At 47.8% G+C, this 18,008-nt stretch overlaps 2 protein-coding genes and 1 long non-coding RNA gene across 8 annotated transcripts in view; 2 read left to right on the forward strand and 1 right to left on the reverse strand.

Annotated features, from left to right (window-relative positions):
• The window catches only part of PIK3R6 (phosphoinositide-3-kinase regulatory subunit 6), a 67,763-nt gene extending 58,817 nt beyond the window's left edge, over window positions 1–8,946 (forward strand). For 5 of the 6 annotated variants that reach the window (XM_032280304.1, XM_032280308.1, XM_032280310.1 and 2 more), the window contains 2 exons: window positions 7,306–7,418; window positions 8,733–8,946. In XM_032280304.1, the coding sequence (XP_032136195.1) occupies window positions 7,306–7,418; window positions 8,733–8,934 (315 nt within the window). In that variant the 3' untranslated portion in view covers window positions 8,935–8,946. Of the gene's footprint in view, window positions 1–7,305; window positions 7,419–7,999 lie in introns of all 6 variants that reach the window. The other variant, XM_032280307.1, reaches the window with a different exon arrangement.
• LOC116553140 overlaps window positions 1–18,008 on the reverse strand; it is a 97,220-nt gene that overhangs the window by 21,025 nt on the left and 58,187 nt on the right. The gene's annotated exons all lie outside the window — the stretch shown is intronic.
• MFSD6L (major facilitator superfamily domain containing 6 like) lies at window positions 11,281–13,607 on the forward strand. The gene has a single exon (XM_032280311.1). The coding sequence runs from the start codon at window positions 11,594–11,596 to the stop codon at window positions 13,349–13,351; it is 1,758 nt and encodes a 585-aa protein (XP_032136202.1). The 5' UTR covers window positions 11,281–11,593; the 3' UTR covers window positions 13,352–13,607.

The raw sequence follows: 18,008 nt of genomic DNA on the forward strand, positions 1-18,008 counted from the left end.
TGCAAGTGTATTTTTTACATTATGATTTCTTTTCCTTTGGGTAGATGCCCAGTAGAGGGATTGCTGGATAAAAGGGTAATTCTATTTTTAGTTATTTGAGAAATGTCCATATTGTTTTCCATAGAGGCTATACTAATCTACATTCCCAAAAACAGTGTATAACCATTCTCTTTTCTCTGCATCTTCACCAACATCTGTTGTTTTTGACTTTTTAATAATAGTCATTCTGACTGGTATGAAATGGTATCTCACTGTGGTTTTCATTTGCTTTTCTCTGATGATTAGTGATGTTGAGCATTTTTCTTTGTTAGCCACTTGTAAGTCTTCTTTTGAATAATATCTATTCATATCCTTTGCTCATTTTTTTGTGAGGTTGTCTTTTTATTGTTGAGTTGTTTTGAGTTCCTTGTAGATTCTGGATATTAGCCCCTTTGTCAGATGCATTGTTTGCAAATATTTATCCCATTCTGTAGATTATGTTTACTCTGTTGATTATTTCTTTTGCTGTGTAGAAGCTTTTTAATTTAGGTCCATTTGTCTATTTTTGTTTTTGTTACATTTCCTTTTGAGGACTTAGTCATAAATTATTTGTTTAGACCAATGTCCAGAAGATGTTTTCCTAATTTTTTTTTTAAGGATTTTTACAGTTTCAGGTTTCACATTTAAGTCTTTAATCCATCTTGAGTTAATTTTTGTATATGGTGAGAGACTAGAGTCCAGTTTTATTCTTCTGCTTATGGCTCTCCAATGATTCCAGCACCGTTTATTGAATGGGGTGTTCTTTCCCCAGTGTATATTTTTGTTGACTTTGTCAAAGATCAGTTGGTTCTAAGTATATGACTTTATTTCTAGCTCTGTTCCTTTAATCTATGTGCCTACTTTTACCAGTACCATGCTGTTTTGGTTACTATAGCCTTGTAATATAATTTAAAGTCAGGTAATGTGATACCTCCAGCTTTATTCTTTTTGCTTAGAATTGCTTTAGCTATTCTGCCTTTTAGCTATTCTGCCTCATCTGTGTTCATCAGGGATATTGGTTCTTTATTGGCTTCATATAAATTTTAGAATTTTTTTCTAATTCTGTGAAGAATGAGGGTAGTCTGATAGAAATTATGTTCAATCTGTAGATTGCTTTGGGCCATATGGTTGTTTAAATTGATTCTTCTAATCCATGAACATGGGATATTTTTCCATTTGTTTGAGTCATTTATGATTTTTTTCATCAGTGTATTGTAGTTCTCCTTGCAGAGATGAAATCTTTCATCTCCTTGGTTAAATGTAATCCTAGGTATTTTTTTTTCTAGCTATCATAAATGGGATTGAGTTTCTTGTATGCAACATACAATTGGATCCTGTTTTTCCTATCCATTCCACCAGCCTATATCTTATTGATCCTCCTACCTCAGCCTCCTGAGTAGCTGAGACCACCGTGCCAGCCAGTACGCCCAGCTAATTTTAAAACTTTTTGTAGAGAAGAGGTCTGTGTTGCTCAGGTTAGTCTCAAACACCTGGACTCAAGCAATCATCCTGTCTTAATGCTTAGGACTCAAGCATCCCAAAGTGTTGGGATTATAGGCATGAGCTACTGTTCCCAGCTGAGCCTATACCTTTTAAGTGGAGCATTTAGTCCATTTACGTTTAAGATTGGTATTGATATGTAAGATTTTGTTTCTGTCATAATTATTACGTAGTTGCTTTGCAGTCTTGTGTAATTGCTTCATAAGACCTACATGTTTTATACTTTCCTGTGTTTTTATAATGATGAGTGTCACCCTTTTGTTTCCATGTTTAGAAATCCTTTAAGCATTTTATATAGGACCTGTCTAGTAGTTACAGATTCCCTTAGTGTTTCCTTGTCTGGTTTGTACTTTATTTCTCCTTCATTTATGAATTTAGTTTAGCAGTACACAAAATTCTTGGCATCTTGTTTTCTTTAAGAAGACTGAAAATAGAACCCCAGCCTCTTCTGGCTTGTAAGGTTTTGGGTGAGAAGCCTGCTGTTAGTCTGATGGGATTCTCCTTTTAGGTGATTAGACAAAATGTGTATATTTGAAATTATATTTATATATACTTCAGTGAAGCTGGCTTCTAGCACTGTCATAAATGTCATAAATGTTTTATATTCCTTTGATCAATTTTGAATGGAATTCCATCACTAGAGCTTAAACCCTGTTCTCTGAGTCTTTAAGTACTCTATAAATTCAGGGACACCACTTTCTTACAGACTTTCTTCTACATGCTTATTACTTGTTGGCCTCTTTCCCTGAACTCCTTTTCCTAGATCCTTGAGTAGCTACTGTCCTCAATTTCTATCCATGGCTCACTTCTCTTCTCATTTCCTGGACTATCAAACTCACAAAGATTTAGTTCCATTTGTTAAGTCCTCCCAAATCTGTATCTCCTGCTCTGATATTCATACCTGAGTTTCTGACTCCTGCATTGAACTAAGTTAGCATGAACTGGATGTCCCACAATACCACAAACTCAAGATATTTAAAATCAAAGCCAGTACTTTCCAATAGTTAAGAGCTCTCTGGAGCCAGATTGTCTGGGTTCAGATCTTGCCTCTGCCATTTACCAGCTATATGATGTTAAGCAAGTTAATCTCTTTGTGACTCAGTATTTTATAAAATGGGGAGACAGTTGTTCCTCGGTATCCATGGGGGATTGTTTCCAGGACCCCCAAGGATACAAAAATCCATGGATGCTAAAGTCCCTTACTGTTGGCCCTTCATATCTGCAGGTTTCACATATGCAGATATGGAGGGCCAACTGTAATAACATTACCTACCTCATCCAGTTATGAGGATTGATTGTGGCATGCAAAGCTCTTAGAAGAGCGCTTGGCTAAGTAAGCATTATGTATGTGTTAGCAGTCATTTTTATTTCATCTCCTCCTTATATATCCCCTGTTGCATTTAATGGTACCATCATTAACCAATCACCTCTGCCAGAAAGCCAGGAGTCATCCCTGCTGCCTCATCTTCCTCACTTTCCTGTGTCCTGATGGAACACTTCTCAAATCTCTCCCATCTTGTCTGTCTTCTCTCTTCTTGCCCAGCTTGGTTGACCAACTATCACAATTTACCTGGGACTAAAGAGGTTTCCTGGACTTGGGACTTGGAGTGCTAACACCAGGAAAGTTCCAGGCAAATCAAGCAAGTTGGTCAACCCAAGTCTGACCTTCATCTATCCCCTTCCAGTTGGTCTCCCTGGCAATATCTGATCCTCCTTAAGTCCATCTTCCTGCCCATGTTATTCCATCCTTAAAACCCTTCCATCATCTCCTATTCTCCAAGGACAGAAAAACTCTTCAGTGTTGCATAGCTTCACTCCACCACTTCTCTATCTGCAGCTCTGAGCACTCCCTGCAGGCCCTTCCCACCATTTGTTTGGACGTGCTCCTGAAGTCACATCTCTGTGCCTTTGTTCATGCTGGTTGCCTGACCTGAAACCTCATTCCTCCCTTCCACCTCCCCACCTTCTTTTTATAATTCCTACTCATCCTCCAAGTTGAGACTCCAGTGTCATCTCCCTCAGGAGGTCCTTCCTAATGCTTTTCCCCCTTCCTTCCACATCTCCAGCCTCCTTCCTTCACCCAGGTGAGCTAAGTGCACCACCTCTGTGCTTGCCCCCATAGGACCCTGCAGACACAGCCATGGAAACACTTGTGACATGAAAAATGGCATAATCTTTGTATGTCAATGACCTGGAAGCTCCCTAGGCTCAGGACCCTCATCTTATTTGGTGTGGTGTCTGGCCTGCAGCAGGGCCTCACCAGATGTTTGTTGAGTCATCTAGTGTGCTCCATCTCATGCCAGAACCGGAAGCTCACTCTTTCTGAGGCAGCCTATCCACTGTAGGAGAGCTCTAATTGGCTGAGACATCAGCCTTGAGCTAAAATCTGTCTTCTCATAGAGCAGTCCAGTATTTAAGTGTTAGGTTCCAAGGTGGACCTATTTACCTTGCTGTTGCATTTCCTCTTTCAAAGTCAGTTCCTTAAAGTGGTTTCTGTTTTTAATGACCTCTTTAAACCTCCTGGTCAGGGGCTTTTTGAAAGTCTAAACTTATCACTTCAGCAAGTTCCCTTTTATCCCTACATGGACCCTGCTAGGGGAAAATTCTAGTAGCTGTGCTTTCCTCTCAGAACCAGGCAGGTCCACGGGTATGTTTTGTATAAATGGATTGGATGATAACCACTGAGCAGTAAGGGGAAGCTCGTGGTGAGCTGGAGTGAGAAAGAAGGCAGAGACAGCTTGAAGAACGGTATGGGGGCAAGGCCATTGTGGCTGGCTCAGTAAGTTTAAGGGTCAGATATGACCTTAGCTGGACTGGAAGTTTGAAATAGAAGATAAGTGGGAAATAAAGCAGAAACAGAAGAACTGGGGTTTTAGGTATGGAAAACTGGTAGCCACCAACAGAGAACAGGAAACAATTAGCAGCCTTTTGCCCATTCCTTCATCTTACTGAGAGCAGAATCCTTTGCAAATTCTGCATCTGGCCCTTTCCGCTGGCTTCCATGGCTGCATTTATAGACTAAAATCTAAAACTCTTGTGGTCCGTATGGGCCAAAGCCAAGCAGGTAGGGAGTGTCTAGGTGTGCAGACCACAAAGGGAAGTGAAAGGTATCTGCCTACACTGCAGGCAGGTGGGAGCAAGCCCAGAGACAGTATGTGATTACCTAGAAGTTGGGGCCAAGTCCATGGCCAGGTCATGGGGGCCCAAATCCTGCCAGGGACACCTAGAGCAGCCTGATGCTAAAGAAGGAACACCAAGTTGAGAGTCAGAGAGCTGCCCCTATAGCTACCACTGTGCAGGCTTCAGTGGGTCATATTCAAGCTCCAGTCTTTTAACCTAAGGAAACCATGCATTTCACTCACCAGCTGCAATCAGTTCAGGTGCAATTCCATTAACTATAGCAAACAGAAAACACCTGGCTTTTCCCCATCCCCCCCACCCCTCCCCCAGCTCATGCAGGACTTCAGCCTCCTGCAGTCTCTCCAAGAATTTCTAGAAGGTCGTGAGTGGCATTCCAGTATCAACAATCATTCCATTAGCTGTCCAGTCAGTGCCCACTAGGTTCCACTGCCTGGCCCCCTGACCACAACCTCCCACTGTGGCTGACAGCTCCAGAGCACTAAAGGTGCTTTTAAAGGGTTTGTTTTTTGTGTTTTTTTGGAGACAGAGTCTCACTCTGTTGCCTAGGCTGGAGTACAGTGGCACGATCTCGGCTTACTGCAACCTCCACCTCTGGGTTCAAGCGATTCTCCTGCCTCAGCCTCTCAAGTAGCTGGGATTACAGATGCCTGTCACCATGCACAGCTAATTTTTTTGTAATTTTGGTAGAGACAGGGTTTCACCATGTTGGACAGGCTGGTCTCAAACTCCTGACTTCACGTGATCTGCCCACGTTGGGCCTCCCAAAGTGCTGGGATTACAGGCATGAGCCACTGTGCCCTGCCACGGTGCCACAGGTTGTGTTGGCAGCAGGGGAGAAGCCCCCTCTCCTCTGTGTGTTACCTTCTGTCCTGGAGTCCTCTGTCCTCAATTTCTATACATGGCTCATTTCTTTTCTAATTTCCTGGACTATCAAACCGCATCTTACAGAGGTTTTGGTAAATTTGTCTTTACTCACAGCTCACCTATTCAGACTCACAGGAGTCTACAAATAGTGGGGTGATAGATGGGGGCTTGGCCTGGGGACAAACCAAGAAGAGAAAGAACCCACAGTAGCTTCCCCTTCCCCTCTGACACCTGAGACTTCATCACTGAGTCCATTAGTCATGCTTGGCTCCTTCTTGGAAAATTATAATTAATAAAGAGTTCTTAATAGGGTCTTGGGCTCTGTTCCACGCACTTAACATATATGGTCTCACTTAATCTTCACAACAATCCTAAAAGATAGCACAGAGAGATTAAGAAACATGCTCAAGGTCACACAGCTAGTAAGTAGCAGAGCCAGGATTAGAGCCTGGGCAGCCTGGCTTAGAGACTATGATCTTACCCTCCTCCCAGCGGATCCTGCACACCCTGTCCACAGACTTCTGGCTGGCCTACCTCCACCCGCTAAAACTTCAGCCGAAATTCCTGGGCATGCACAAACCCCTAGTTTAGGCTGTCTGCCTCTCCTAAGTGACGTTGAAAAATTCAGCAGTTGTTCTTAGCGCTGCCTACATGCAGGAACTTTTTTAAAAAATGCCCATGCCTGGGCTCAACTCCATGCCACTTAAATCAGAATCTCTGCTATTATGGTTTTTTGTTTTGTTTTGGAGACAGAGTCTTGCTCTCTGGAGTACAATGGCATGATCTCTCACTGCAACCTCTGCCTCCTGGGTGATTCTCTTGCCTCAGCCTCTCAAGTAGCTGGGACTACAGGCTCATGCTTCTACGCCCAGCTTTTTTTTTTTTTTTTTTTTTTTTTTGTATTTTTAGTATAGGCGGGGTTTCGACACATTGCCCAGGCTGGTCTTGAACTCCTGAGGTCAGGTGATCCACCAGCCTCCACCTCCCAAAGTTCTAGGATTACAGGCATGAGCCACCATGCCAGGCCGATACTATGTTTTTGAAAATTGATTCTTATGGGCAGCCAGGGTTAGGAACACTTGAACGAGATGGTCTCCAAGGCCTCTGGCAGCTCCAGGGTTCTGTGGTTGTAAATTTCCCAAAGCTGCTGTCTGTCTGTGGAATGAGCCACAACCTCTGAACGCTCCACCTGGAACCCACAATGCTCCAAGTTCTCTGCCCAGTGGTAGGCGACCTCTCTGGAGCTACTCCCTCAGGTCAGAAGTTATAAGGATGCCTGGGGGTGCTTTCCTTTGGCCTGGTCTGAGGTGTGGGGTCCTTGGCTGCTTTCTAGACCCTCTGTGTCTGCTGCAGGTAAATAAGGTATGTGATTTAATGCTGAGAACTGGGGTCAAGACTTTTAAAATCCCTGAAATACCCCCAAATTCTACACATGTTAACATGCCGGTCATATAGGAGGTGCTCGGAAAATGTTGAAGAAATCAACACTCAAGCTCAGGCAACTTGACAACCTGGCAAGCACTAGCCACAGCATTCCCATTTGTGTTCAAAATCAAGGACAACAGTTTGGAAAAACATTGAAAAAACTATGTAAGATCCAAGGGCAAGGGCAGCCTAGAAGCAGTTTGTGCAGGGTTGTCACTACTCAGCCACTTGCAGGTGGGGAGCTGGGGACCCCATGTTCTAAACTGAAGAAACACACCAGATTCCAGGGTAGGAGATGTTGGCAGGGCTACCTGTTGAGCCAAGGCAACACTCATGCACACCATCTCTCCCTTGCAGACAGTGACCAACACCTTCAGGACAAACAATATCCAGATCCAGAGCCAGGACCAGAGGCTGCTGACATTGTCACTGGACAAGGATGATCAACGCACTTTCAGGGATGTGGTCAGGTGAGGCTGGGCCTGCCACCCTTAGAGTTCCAGGGCCCATAGGACAAACCGAAGTAGGTGCCAGCTCCTGCCACCTCCTGCCTCTAGCTCAAGGCACCTCATTGGAGGCAGAGGCTGTGGCCAGGCAGGTGTCCCTGGTGAGCATGGGCTGAGGCCACTGCCCTGTGCCTTGGATCCAGGAAGTTGAGGCAAATGAATGGCTGACTCAGGGCAGCAGCTGATATTGCATTTTCCCCAGATGCCTCTGCATATACTCAGCCTGCAGCCTCCTGATCCAGCCCCCTCTGTAGGCTTGGGCCCCACCACACAGGCTGATCTTCTATGGCATCTGTGTCCCAGTTAGCCGACCCTTACTGGTTTCCCCTCAGGAGGTGTGTTGGAGTAAGGGAGGCATACACAGAGTCACTTGCTTCAAGTGTCTCCTGCCAGGCCCAGGTTGTTCTTTCTCGTCCAAACTCTTCCTCTTTCTTCTGCATGGCCACCTCCTCTATGCCCTACAATAATGGCTCTGCCTTTCAGATGCCCTAGGCAGATCTGATCCCTGAGATGGGTCACCTGAGCTAGTCTCTCTCCACCCACAGATTCGAGGTCGCTCCCTGCCCAGAACCATGTTCTGGGACCCAGAAGTCCAAGGCACCGTGGCTCAATTCACATGGGGAAAAGGAGATGGAAACGACCAAAGCCAAGCCCAAACCCCTCTTGATGCCTATCAACACGTTCTCTGGCATTGTCCAGTGAGCCTGCGGGGACAGCAGGCCCAGGAGGAAGGATATACTACCCCACCAACCCCAAACACTTACACCAACAGCCAGAGCAAGGCCCAGCTCTGCGGGGCAGCTTTGGCCTTGACCAGGTGCCAGCGAGTGTCTGGGAGCACAGGGAGCCTGCTGCGCGGGCTGTGATGAAGAAGGGCTCACACGGAGGCCTACGGATGGCCCAGGCAATGCCACAGCTGCTTGAGAACACACACACCAAGCCCAGCTTCTCACACAAATGGCTACTCCATCATTTAGCTTTAATTCCCACTCCTCCCACTGTCCTCTCCCACTCAAGCTCCCCACCCAGCCCTTAAAACCAGGGTTAAAGCTGCTGTTTTGACCAGAGCCCTGTGGTCCTAGGGGAAAATGGGAAGCAGGGAATAGCAATGGCACGGCCTCCCTCACAAGTCTCTTCCCTTCCCACTCTCAGGCCACTGCCCACCTCACCCAGCCCAGGCAAGGGCCTCTATCAGGTGAGGGAAAAATGTCAGATTCAATAAACGTACACTGAAGTCCTGCTTTCATCTCATACCTAGCAATGTTTATATGTTAACAGGAATCATCAGGGCAGTCCCTTACATAACCCAATGAGTCCCCTTGGGCCAGGTAAGAGATCTGTGAAGTATAAACTGGTATGTTCTGTCTCCTGCCTCTTGCTTGCTCTGTCACTGCTCTGGAGTGCAGTGGCACCATCACAGCCCATTGCAGCCTTGACCTCCAGGGACCAAGTGATCCTCCCACCTCAGCCTCTCAAGTAGCTGGGATCACAGGCACATGCCACCATGCCCTACTAGGTTTGGGGGTTTTTTTGTTTGTTTGTTTGGAGGCTTTTTTTGGTAGAGATGAGGTCTTCCTATGTTGCCCAGGAACATAGGCAACCTCGGCCTCCCACCTCAGTCACCCAAAGTGCTGGGATTACAGGTGTGAGCCACCACACTGGCCAAGCCAGAGATTAAATACATCAAAAATTCTTGGATTTATGTTCAAAAGCCTACATCCAGGTGTAAAACAGATCAATGACACATCTTTAGTTTCCTCATCCCCAGAAACAGGTATGGTGTCAGGGGGAAAGAAACAGAGAGGACAAAATGCTTGGACTTGAGTCCTATCACCTAGATGGAGTGCCAGGGGATGATGGTGGGCATGGGGGTAAGGTGAGGGTGGTAGAAGCTTCCCTTTTAAGTTTGGGAATCCAAGAATAGAGAAGAGGGCACTTTGCCTTGGGCCTCATTGCCCCAGGAGTGGAAGCAAGTCTCAATGGCAGCACACATTCTCAATGCCAACGAGAGTGTAAGATGGACCACCTGGGGTGCAGAGGCATAGGGGCCCAAGGGCAGCCTTAGAGAGAGTCCCTGTGCCTGTATGGGACATGAGCAGCAGAAAAAGATTTTCTCAAGCAGCAGTGTGAAGCATGGCACCTGAAGGCCAGGTGCAGAATTGTGGGCACCTTCACAGACACCAGCACGGTGCAGCAAGGAAGGGAGCCTGGTGGATGCCATTCACTCCATTCTCACTGCCCCCACCCTGACTCTGATGGTTTTACTTGCCTGAAGCAATCCAGGTGTTTAGCCCAAGTTCCTGGGCAACACCAGCAGCCAGAGGCTGGACAGGGCCCGTGGTCTAGCTTGGGGTGCACCCTGCAGGCCCCAGGACATGCCTCTCGCACACCTGCACGTGTCCAGGCACATTGGAGTCTGACACCTGCCTCCCAGTGGACATGAACCCAGGACAGGTCAGGACTGAGAAGTGGATGGATGTGATATCCTCCACTGAGGTTGTCCACAGCAGGACCCAGGGAAGGGCGGGACTAGGGACTATCATCAGTGTGACTGAGGTGGTTTTAAACCTGAAATGATTGCAGTAGCATTGAATTAGAGTAAGTTTACCTGGAGGAGACTAGATTTTATTTTTCCTCCCACTGGCATGATGTAAACAGATTCATACCAATTTGACCATTCAGTCATTAGGTTTTCAGCAGACATCTGCAGCGTTTACCAGTTATTTAGGTTAAGTGAGGCCCCAAGCCTCCTCCCCCACATACTGTGTACTAACTGACAATGAAGGCAAGTCACAGATCGAATTCCACTACACATAGACATGTGTTGCCAAGTACTTCTGCTCCATCTCCAGCCAAATTAGGTGCTCTGAGCAAGCCTTGTATGAAAAGCTTACTGAATCAGGGGCTGTACACTGGACCATTCTGAAGCAAACCCTACAGCATCCTTCCAAAGGGTTTGGACTACTGGAATCTCTAGATTATTATATCCTGTTCCAGCAAGAGAAGAAATGCTTTCAGAAAAATTATACCCAACCCAGGTGACTTAGACACCACTAATTTCACCAGTGAAAAACTATTTATAATATCTATTATGTTCATTAGTGAAGACACTTCTGTTGATTTAAGATGAAGTGTTTGTCTTAGCTATCTCTGTCTTTTTGATGAAAGGCTAGCTAACCACCTCAGCTGTGTGTACTCTCATACAGGGCACCTGAGCACCCTTAGGTGTGGATTAAAACTAAGCAGCACATACATAGGGTTCTGGGGGCTGCCATGTGCTGGCAGATCAGCTGCAAGGAGTGTCCCTGGACCACTGCCATCAGCTGTCAGCTCTCCTTAGGGATTTTCCCAGCTGGAGACAACCATGTCACCCAAGGTCATGCCACTTCCGAGGGCAGCATGCATCCAATGAAACCATTCTAGGCCCTGGGATCAAAAACACCTGCCTTCCTGGGGCTTGGATTCTGGAGAAGACAGACAATAAACAAGGTCAACACATAAACTATAAACCTGTACTGCCTTGGACAGTGATAAGTGCTAGAGAGAACGACAAAGTAGGGAAAGGGAGTGGGATTCTTGGGGCCAGGGTGGGGACAGGGTTATGGGATTTGCAGTGTCAGCTGTTGGTCACTGATGGGGTAAAGACCTGAAGAAGATGAGGGAGAGAGCCTAGTGGATACCATTCTGGCTCCCCGCAGGCAGACTCTGACGGTTTTACTTGCCTGAAGCAGGACAGGTGATTAGCCCAGGCTCCTGGGCTACAGTGGCAGCCAGAGGAGCCTGGCTGCCGGGACTCAGAGAGCACCGTGCAGGTCCCGGGACGCGCCCCTTGTGCATCTGCGAACTTCCGGGCAGGTGGCCCACGGTGGCGACGGGACGTGGCAGGTGCGGCTCGCGGGACGCCGGCCCCACCCACACCACCGCCCCCACCGCTCCTCTCCCTCCGGGCGGGAGGACCTGAGGGCGTTGGCTGGGGGCAGGCGTTGACCTGGTGACCGTGGCGCTGCCCCAGACCCGGGTCGCAGCCCCACTCGCTCGGAGCCCCGACCCCAGAGCCCCCTCCCGGGAAAAAGCGGCCGCGCCCACCCTGCGCCCAGCTCCGCCCTCTGTCGGCCCAGGCCTGAAGGAGCCGGGCAGCCATGAGCGCCAGCCCGCGATGGGACATCAGCAGGGCTCTGGGGGTAGCCAAGCTCTTTCACCTGCTGTGCGGGGTCCGGGAAGCCTGCGTGACCCCGTTCCTGACCCTCTACCTGAGGCAGCTGGGCTTGGCCGCGCCCTGGGTGGGCATCCTAATGGGAACCAAGCACCTGATCGCTGCCTTCTGGGCTCCCATCTGTGCCATCCTGGCCAAAAGCTACCGGAAACGGAGAACACTTCTGATGGGCTCCCTGCTTGGCTCGGTGGGGGCCAGCCTGCTGATGGTCCTGGTTCCACTGGCAGACAAAAACTGGGTGCACCTCCCTTGTAATGGAAGCAGCAGCGTGACCAGCACTGATGCACTACTGGGGGTCACACTACCTGTGAACATCACCTTGGCCCAAGAGCCTGCCTCTAGCCACCCAACCAAGAGGACTGGAGAGGTGGAGGTGCCTAGCTTCAGAAAGCCACCTGGTGAAAGTGACCAAGAAACTTTTGGTGGTCTTCACAGCTACTTAGCACTCTCTGTAGAAGGAGCTAGGACCACATCCCAAGTTCTCCTCCATCCTGACACTTCAGGGCTGAAAGGTCATCCCTGGGAAGTTACTTTTGAGGTGGTCAAGACTGCCCTCCCCTTGCTTCCTGCCGGGAAAGGCCCCGGAAATCCAGCCAATTTGTCAGGGACCCAGGGGAAACCCTGGGCTTTTGACTTGTCCTTGGAAGGGTTGCGGTGGACTTTCATCCTCTCCTTGGGGTCCTTGGCATTCTGGGAGCTGCTGACAGCACCTCTGGAGCAGGTGGCAGATGACAGCCTTTATGAGTACCTGGATTTTGTTGATGCCACTGACCGATATAGAAGCTTGTCGGTCTGGAGGTTGCTGGGCATGTCGGCAGGCGTGTGTGGCATCGCAGCCTTGGTGGAGCAGCTGGACTGCTTCCTGATGACCAGTGGCCCCCAGGGTGTGGTCCACTTCTACGGCTACTCGGTGGTCAGCATCCTGGCCTTATTGATGAGCATTGCCTTTCCCATTCCCATCTATCGGCCGTGGGAGCCCAGCTATAAAAGCGTCAAAGCATTGTCTATTGTGAGGGGCGACCCCCGCCTCATTCTCCTCGCCTCCACCATTGTTTTGATAGGAGCCATCATCAGTACTGTCCAGAACTTTCTGTTCTGGCACATGAAGGACCATGGGAGCAGCGAGTTGGTCATGGGTTTCTCCGTTGCCCTCAGCTTGCTGGGGGAAATTCTGCTTCATCTGTTCGAAATGACATTGCTTAGGAAACTGTCCAGGGCAGGCCTGGTGGGGCTGGGGCTGGGCTGCCTCGCTGGGCAGCTGCTCTACTACTCTTTCCTCTGGAGCTGGTGGTCTGTCCTCCCTGTTCAAATCTTGAGTGCCATTAGCAATGGGGCTCTGTGGTGGGCTGTGGAGGCCTCAGTAGAGGACCTGACCACTCCCCACATGGAGAGGGCTCTGAGTGCCTTGTTCCGAGGCCACTTTTACAGGAGTGGCTGTAGCCTGGGCAGCTTTGTCGGGGGCTTCGTGGTGATGCGCTTCAGCCTGGCTGTGCTCTACCAGGCCTGCTGTGTGGTTCTGTTGCTCTGGTTGGCCTTTTTCCTGTCCATACAGCGGAGGCTGCCCCAAGAGCGGAAAATCAAGTACTCAAAGCTGCTGTCTCTGGAGGTGAGTGACACCACTGACTCTGAGCAGGGGACAGAACGGGACTGGCTTGTGAAGGCCATGAGGGAAGAACCAGACTGAAAGGGCTGAGAAATCCAGAGTGCTATGATCTAGGAAGGAATGAGGGGACTGAACAAAGCTCAGCCTGCCAAGGACAGAAACCTGCCCTGGACTGCAGGGAGCCTTGGGGAAGAAAGGGGAGGGTGTCTATGCTGAAGTTCCAAAAGGATCGTCTCATTGCATGATTTTCTTTACTTTTGTTGTAAAAGGAGATTTAACGTCTTGCCATTCAATCTTTTTTTAAACAATGAGGGAAGAATACATTTGCTTTTAAAAACTTTCCCTTTGTAGTCACTATATTTTGACGTGTAAGGTTTGCAAGAGTCCTGACTCAGGTGCTGTTGAATTCAGCAATGGTGGAAGGGATCAAACTGTCAGTGACAGGAAGACCATGGGGACCTGCAGGATTCAGTTGGAAGAGGGGCAGCTGACGTGGGTGAATCATGGCATTCCCATGGGTCATAAATGCATTAGCCTGCTCCTAAAAAAAGCCATGCTGTGGGCAGGTAAGAATGGTCACGAAAACAAACTCCTTTCTGTCCCCACTGATATACAAGTGCCCACACTTACACTCAAGTACTTCCAACAGGAGAAAATAATGGGAAATGTTTATGTGTTGGGGGAGGAGGGGGTGGGAGGTTAATAGGTTTCATTCTTACCTTCACATAAATGTGTGTCCCACTTAGAATCATCGTCTACATTTACATCAGAGCAAGGGCAATTTCATGTCTTTTGAACTCACATTTTGCATGCTCCACCTCACAAAAGCACATGAAGTTTTTTTTTTCTTTTTCTTTCTTTTTTTTTTTTTTTTTTTTTTTTTTTTTAGAGACAGTCTCTCTCTGTTGCCCAGGCTGTAGTGCAGTGGTGCAATCTTGGCTCACTGCAACCTCTGCCTCCCGGGTTCAAGCAGTTCTCTGCCTCAGCCTCCTGAGTAGCTGGGATTACAGGCATCTACCACCACACCTGGCTAATTTTCGTATTTTTAGTAGAGACGGGGTTTCACCATGCTGGCCAGGATGGTCTCCAACACCTGACCTCATGATCCACCCGCTGTGGCCTCCCGAAGTGCTGGGATTACAGGTGTGAGCCACTGCGCCCGGCCTAAGATTTTAACATCTGATTTTACTGAGGTGCAGACGTCTCCATAGGTAAGGGTGCTATAGGTTCTCCATGCTGTGGAGGCACTTGGTGGGATTTTGGGAGTGACAGACTAGTGCTACTGCCTTCCCAAACTCCCCCAGGGAAGGGCCTGAAATAAAGGACATTTTATTCCAAAGGCCAGTCCCCAAGGGCCCAATTGGTCTACCTAATCATCAGTTAAAAATAAGGTATTGAATTTAGAAGAAGCCTCACTGCACAAATGCGGAAAATGTCTCAGCCGGAGAAGGTGAAGCAGATACATGAATGTCCACAGGGTCAGACATGGTATTAATTCTCCCTAAGAAGCTTTAGGTTACAAATAATCAACAAAAACCACCTTCGCCTTAAACACTTAAGAGATTTGTCTCATATATATAAGACATTTGGGGTGGGCAGTGCAGAGGTGGTGCCTGCCACTGCTGGATGACACCACTGGGGATCTAGAATCTTTTCATCTCCTCACACTGACATACTCAGCCTGTAGGCAACCCTCCCAGATTTGTACTCTCATAGGAACAAGACGGCTGCTGCTCCTCCACACCTTTCATCCATGTTCCAGGCAGTAAGAAAAGGGAAAGACAATAGGGCAAAAAGAAACAGGAATGAGTGTCTATATCAAGAAAATAGGCTGCATGGTGGCTCATGCCTATAATCCCAGCACTTTGGGAGGCCGAGGCAGGAAGATTGCTTGAGCCCAGGAGTTCGAGACCAGCCTGGGAAACATGGTGAGACCTTGTCTAAAAAAAAAAAAAAAAAAATACCACCAGGTGTTGTGGTATGCAACTGTAGTCTCAGCTACTCAGGAGGCTGAGGCAGGAGGATCACTTGAGCCCAGAAGTTTAAGGCTACAGTGAGTCATATTTGTGCCAATGCATTCCAGCCTGGGTTACAGAGCAAGACCCTGTCTCCAAAAGAAAAAAGATTAAAAAAAAAAAAGGAAAGATAAGCCTCCCCAGAAATTCCTCAGCTGAGTGAACTGTGTCCCATGGCCACCCTAACCGCAAGGAAGTCTGGGAGGAAGTATTTTAAGCTAGACACAGTTACACACCAAGCAAAATGCATTAGGAAAAGGGGGCTGGACATAGAACTGGCAACTAGCAACATCTGCAGCAGCCTCCACAATGGAACTCACAGCCAGGTCCAGCTTACTGCAAAGCCTGTGTTCCTTTCACCCCAGTAAGCCAGCTTCCCCCACAGAAATGACTTCAGCAATGTGACCCCACAACTACTCTATGAACACATCAAATTTGTTATCTGCATTTTACACATGAGAAAATGGAGTCTCAGAAGTCATACATTGGGTCACTGGCAGAAACACCACCAGAGTCCTGGATCTCCTTACTCCAAATGCGGGGCATTTTCTTCTATGCCAATAGTTCCCCAGCCTGACTGTCGATTCAAGTCTGAGGAGCAGATGCAAAAAGCCAGGTTCCTGAGTTCCATCAGAATCTCACAGGCGGGCTCAGAAATCTGCAGTTTTAGAGCTACCTCCAAGTGATTCTGATGTGGTTAACCAAGCACTGTCCACTCCATTGCCCTTTCCAGCTCTATCTGTCTCAACACTTCTTGCCAAATGTTTCTATTTGCAGTGAAACAAATAACAACTACTGAGTGGTCACTCTAGGCCGGACACTGTTCTAATAAAGTACACGGACACTGTTCTAATAAAGTACACAGTGTACTCCTACTAGTCATCAAGCAATCATAGAATGTAGACACTATTAGCATCTCTAGTTTACAGATGGCAGAACTGAAGGTTCAGTAACTTGCCTGAGGTCATGCAATTAGTAAGTGGCAGAGCTGGTATTCAGATCCAGCCTGGTGGCTCCTGGGCCTGAGAGTTATTAATCACTGTGCTCTATGGCTTTGAAATTGAGGGGAAAGGGGAGAAATTAAATATTAAGATTACGGCAGCCATCACTTGAAACTGATTGGATAGTAATTTTACTATTTAGACAGAACACACAATAATACCAAAATACAAACACGTGTATGTCCTCTTAAACAAAAGGATGAGGAACAGGAACTGGCTTAAGAAAAGAGTTAAGTATGATTTAGCCTGAAGAGGAGGAAGAAGGAAGAGAAAAAGAAGCTGACTTGGGGAGAGGGGTTGTAGAGAAGGAGAAGACGGAAGACTGAGGGAGGTGACAACTGATGGATCTAAAAGATTTTATGGGAAGGATGGGAGGCTGAGAAGTTTGGGCTATTTAATGTTTGACTACCTTCCATTCTTAAACAGGATGGAGGCCGGGCGCGGTGGCTCAAGCCTGTAATCCCAGCACTTTGGGAGGCTGAGGCGGGTGGATCATGAGGTCAAGAGATCGAGACCATCCTGACCAACATGGTGAAACCCTGTCTCTACTAAAAATACAAAAAAAAATTAGCTGGGCGTGGTGGCACGCGCCTGTAGTCCCAGTTGCTCAGGAGGCCGAGGCAGGAGAATTGCTTGAACCCAGGGGGTGGAGGTTGCAGTGAGCCGAGATTGTGCCACTGCACTCCAGCCCGGCGCCTGGCGACAGAGTGAGACTCTGTATCCAAAAAAAGAGGCTGGGAGCCCGGGAGGGGGCGGGGCAGCCCAGCACAGCAAAGGAGCTCCGGTCTGGCCCCGTCCCACCCCGCCTGCTGACCTAGTCCCAACCTCTCCCCGCCGGCCCCGCCCCCGCCGGCCTGGCCCGCCCCCGCCCCGCCTCCCTGGAGTGCTTTGGCGCGATCTCAGCTCACTGCAACCTCCGCTTCCCGGGTTCAAGCGATTCTCCTGCCCCAGCCTCCCACGTAGCTGGGACTACAGGCACCCACCACCACGCCTGGCTAATTTTTGTATTTTAAGTAGAGACAGGGTTTCACCATACTGGCCAGGCTGATCTTGAACTCTTGACCTTTTAATCCACCCGCCTCACCCTCCCAAAGTGCTGGGATTTCAGGTGTGAGCCACCACACCCAGCCATGTTTAACTTTTAAAGAACTGCTAATAGTTTCCCAAAGTGGTTGTGACATTTTACATTCCCACCAGCAGTGCATAGAAGTTTCAGCTTTTCTACACCTTCACCAACACTCAGTAAAATCAATCTCTTTAATTTTAACCATTCTAATAGGCATGTAGTAGTAGTTCCTTGGTATCCTTGGGGAATTTATTCCAAGACCCCACCCCGCCAACAGATATCAAAATCCAAGGATGCTCAAGTCCCTTGTATATAATGGCATAGCATTTGCATATAACCTAAGCACATCATTCCATATACTTTAAATCATTTCTAGATTATGCTATGTAAATAGTTGTTATTCCCTATTTTTGCATTTGTATTTTGTTGTTTGGATTATTTTTGATCCAGGGTTGGTTGAATCAGCAGGTACAGAGGCCACAGATACAGAAGGCAGACTGTATCTCATTGTGATTTTAATTCACTTGTCCCTAGTTACTAATGACATTGAGCATCCTTTCTCTGTACTGTGCTTTTGAAAATTAATCAGCATCATAGAAGTACACAAGAACAAAAACAACCTCAGGTGACTATAAGAGCACATTACCTATCAGAAT

This window comes from Sapajus apella, unplaced genomic scaffold (assembly GCF_009761245.1).
Source record: "Sapajus apella isolate SASKATOON/1434 unplaced genomic scaffold, GSC_monkey_1.0 scaffold12, whole genome shotgun sequence".
NCBI classification, from domain to species: Eukaryota; Metazoa; Chordata; class Mammalia; order Primates; family Cebidae; genus Sapajus; species Sapajus apella.

Excerpts from the sequence above, each read along its gene's own strand:
- MFSD6L (XM_032280311.1), top strand. The coding sequence starts at position 11,594 with ATGAGCGCCAGCCCGCGATGGGACATCAGCAGGGCTCTGGGGGTAGCC.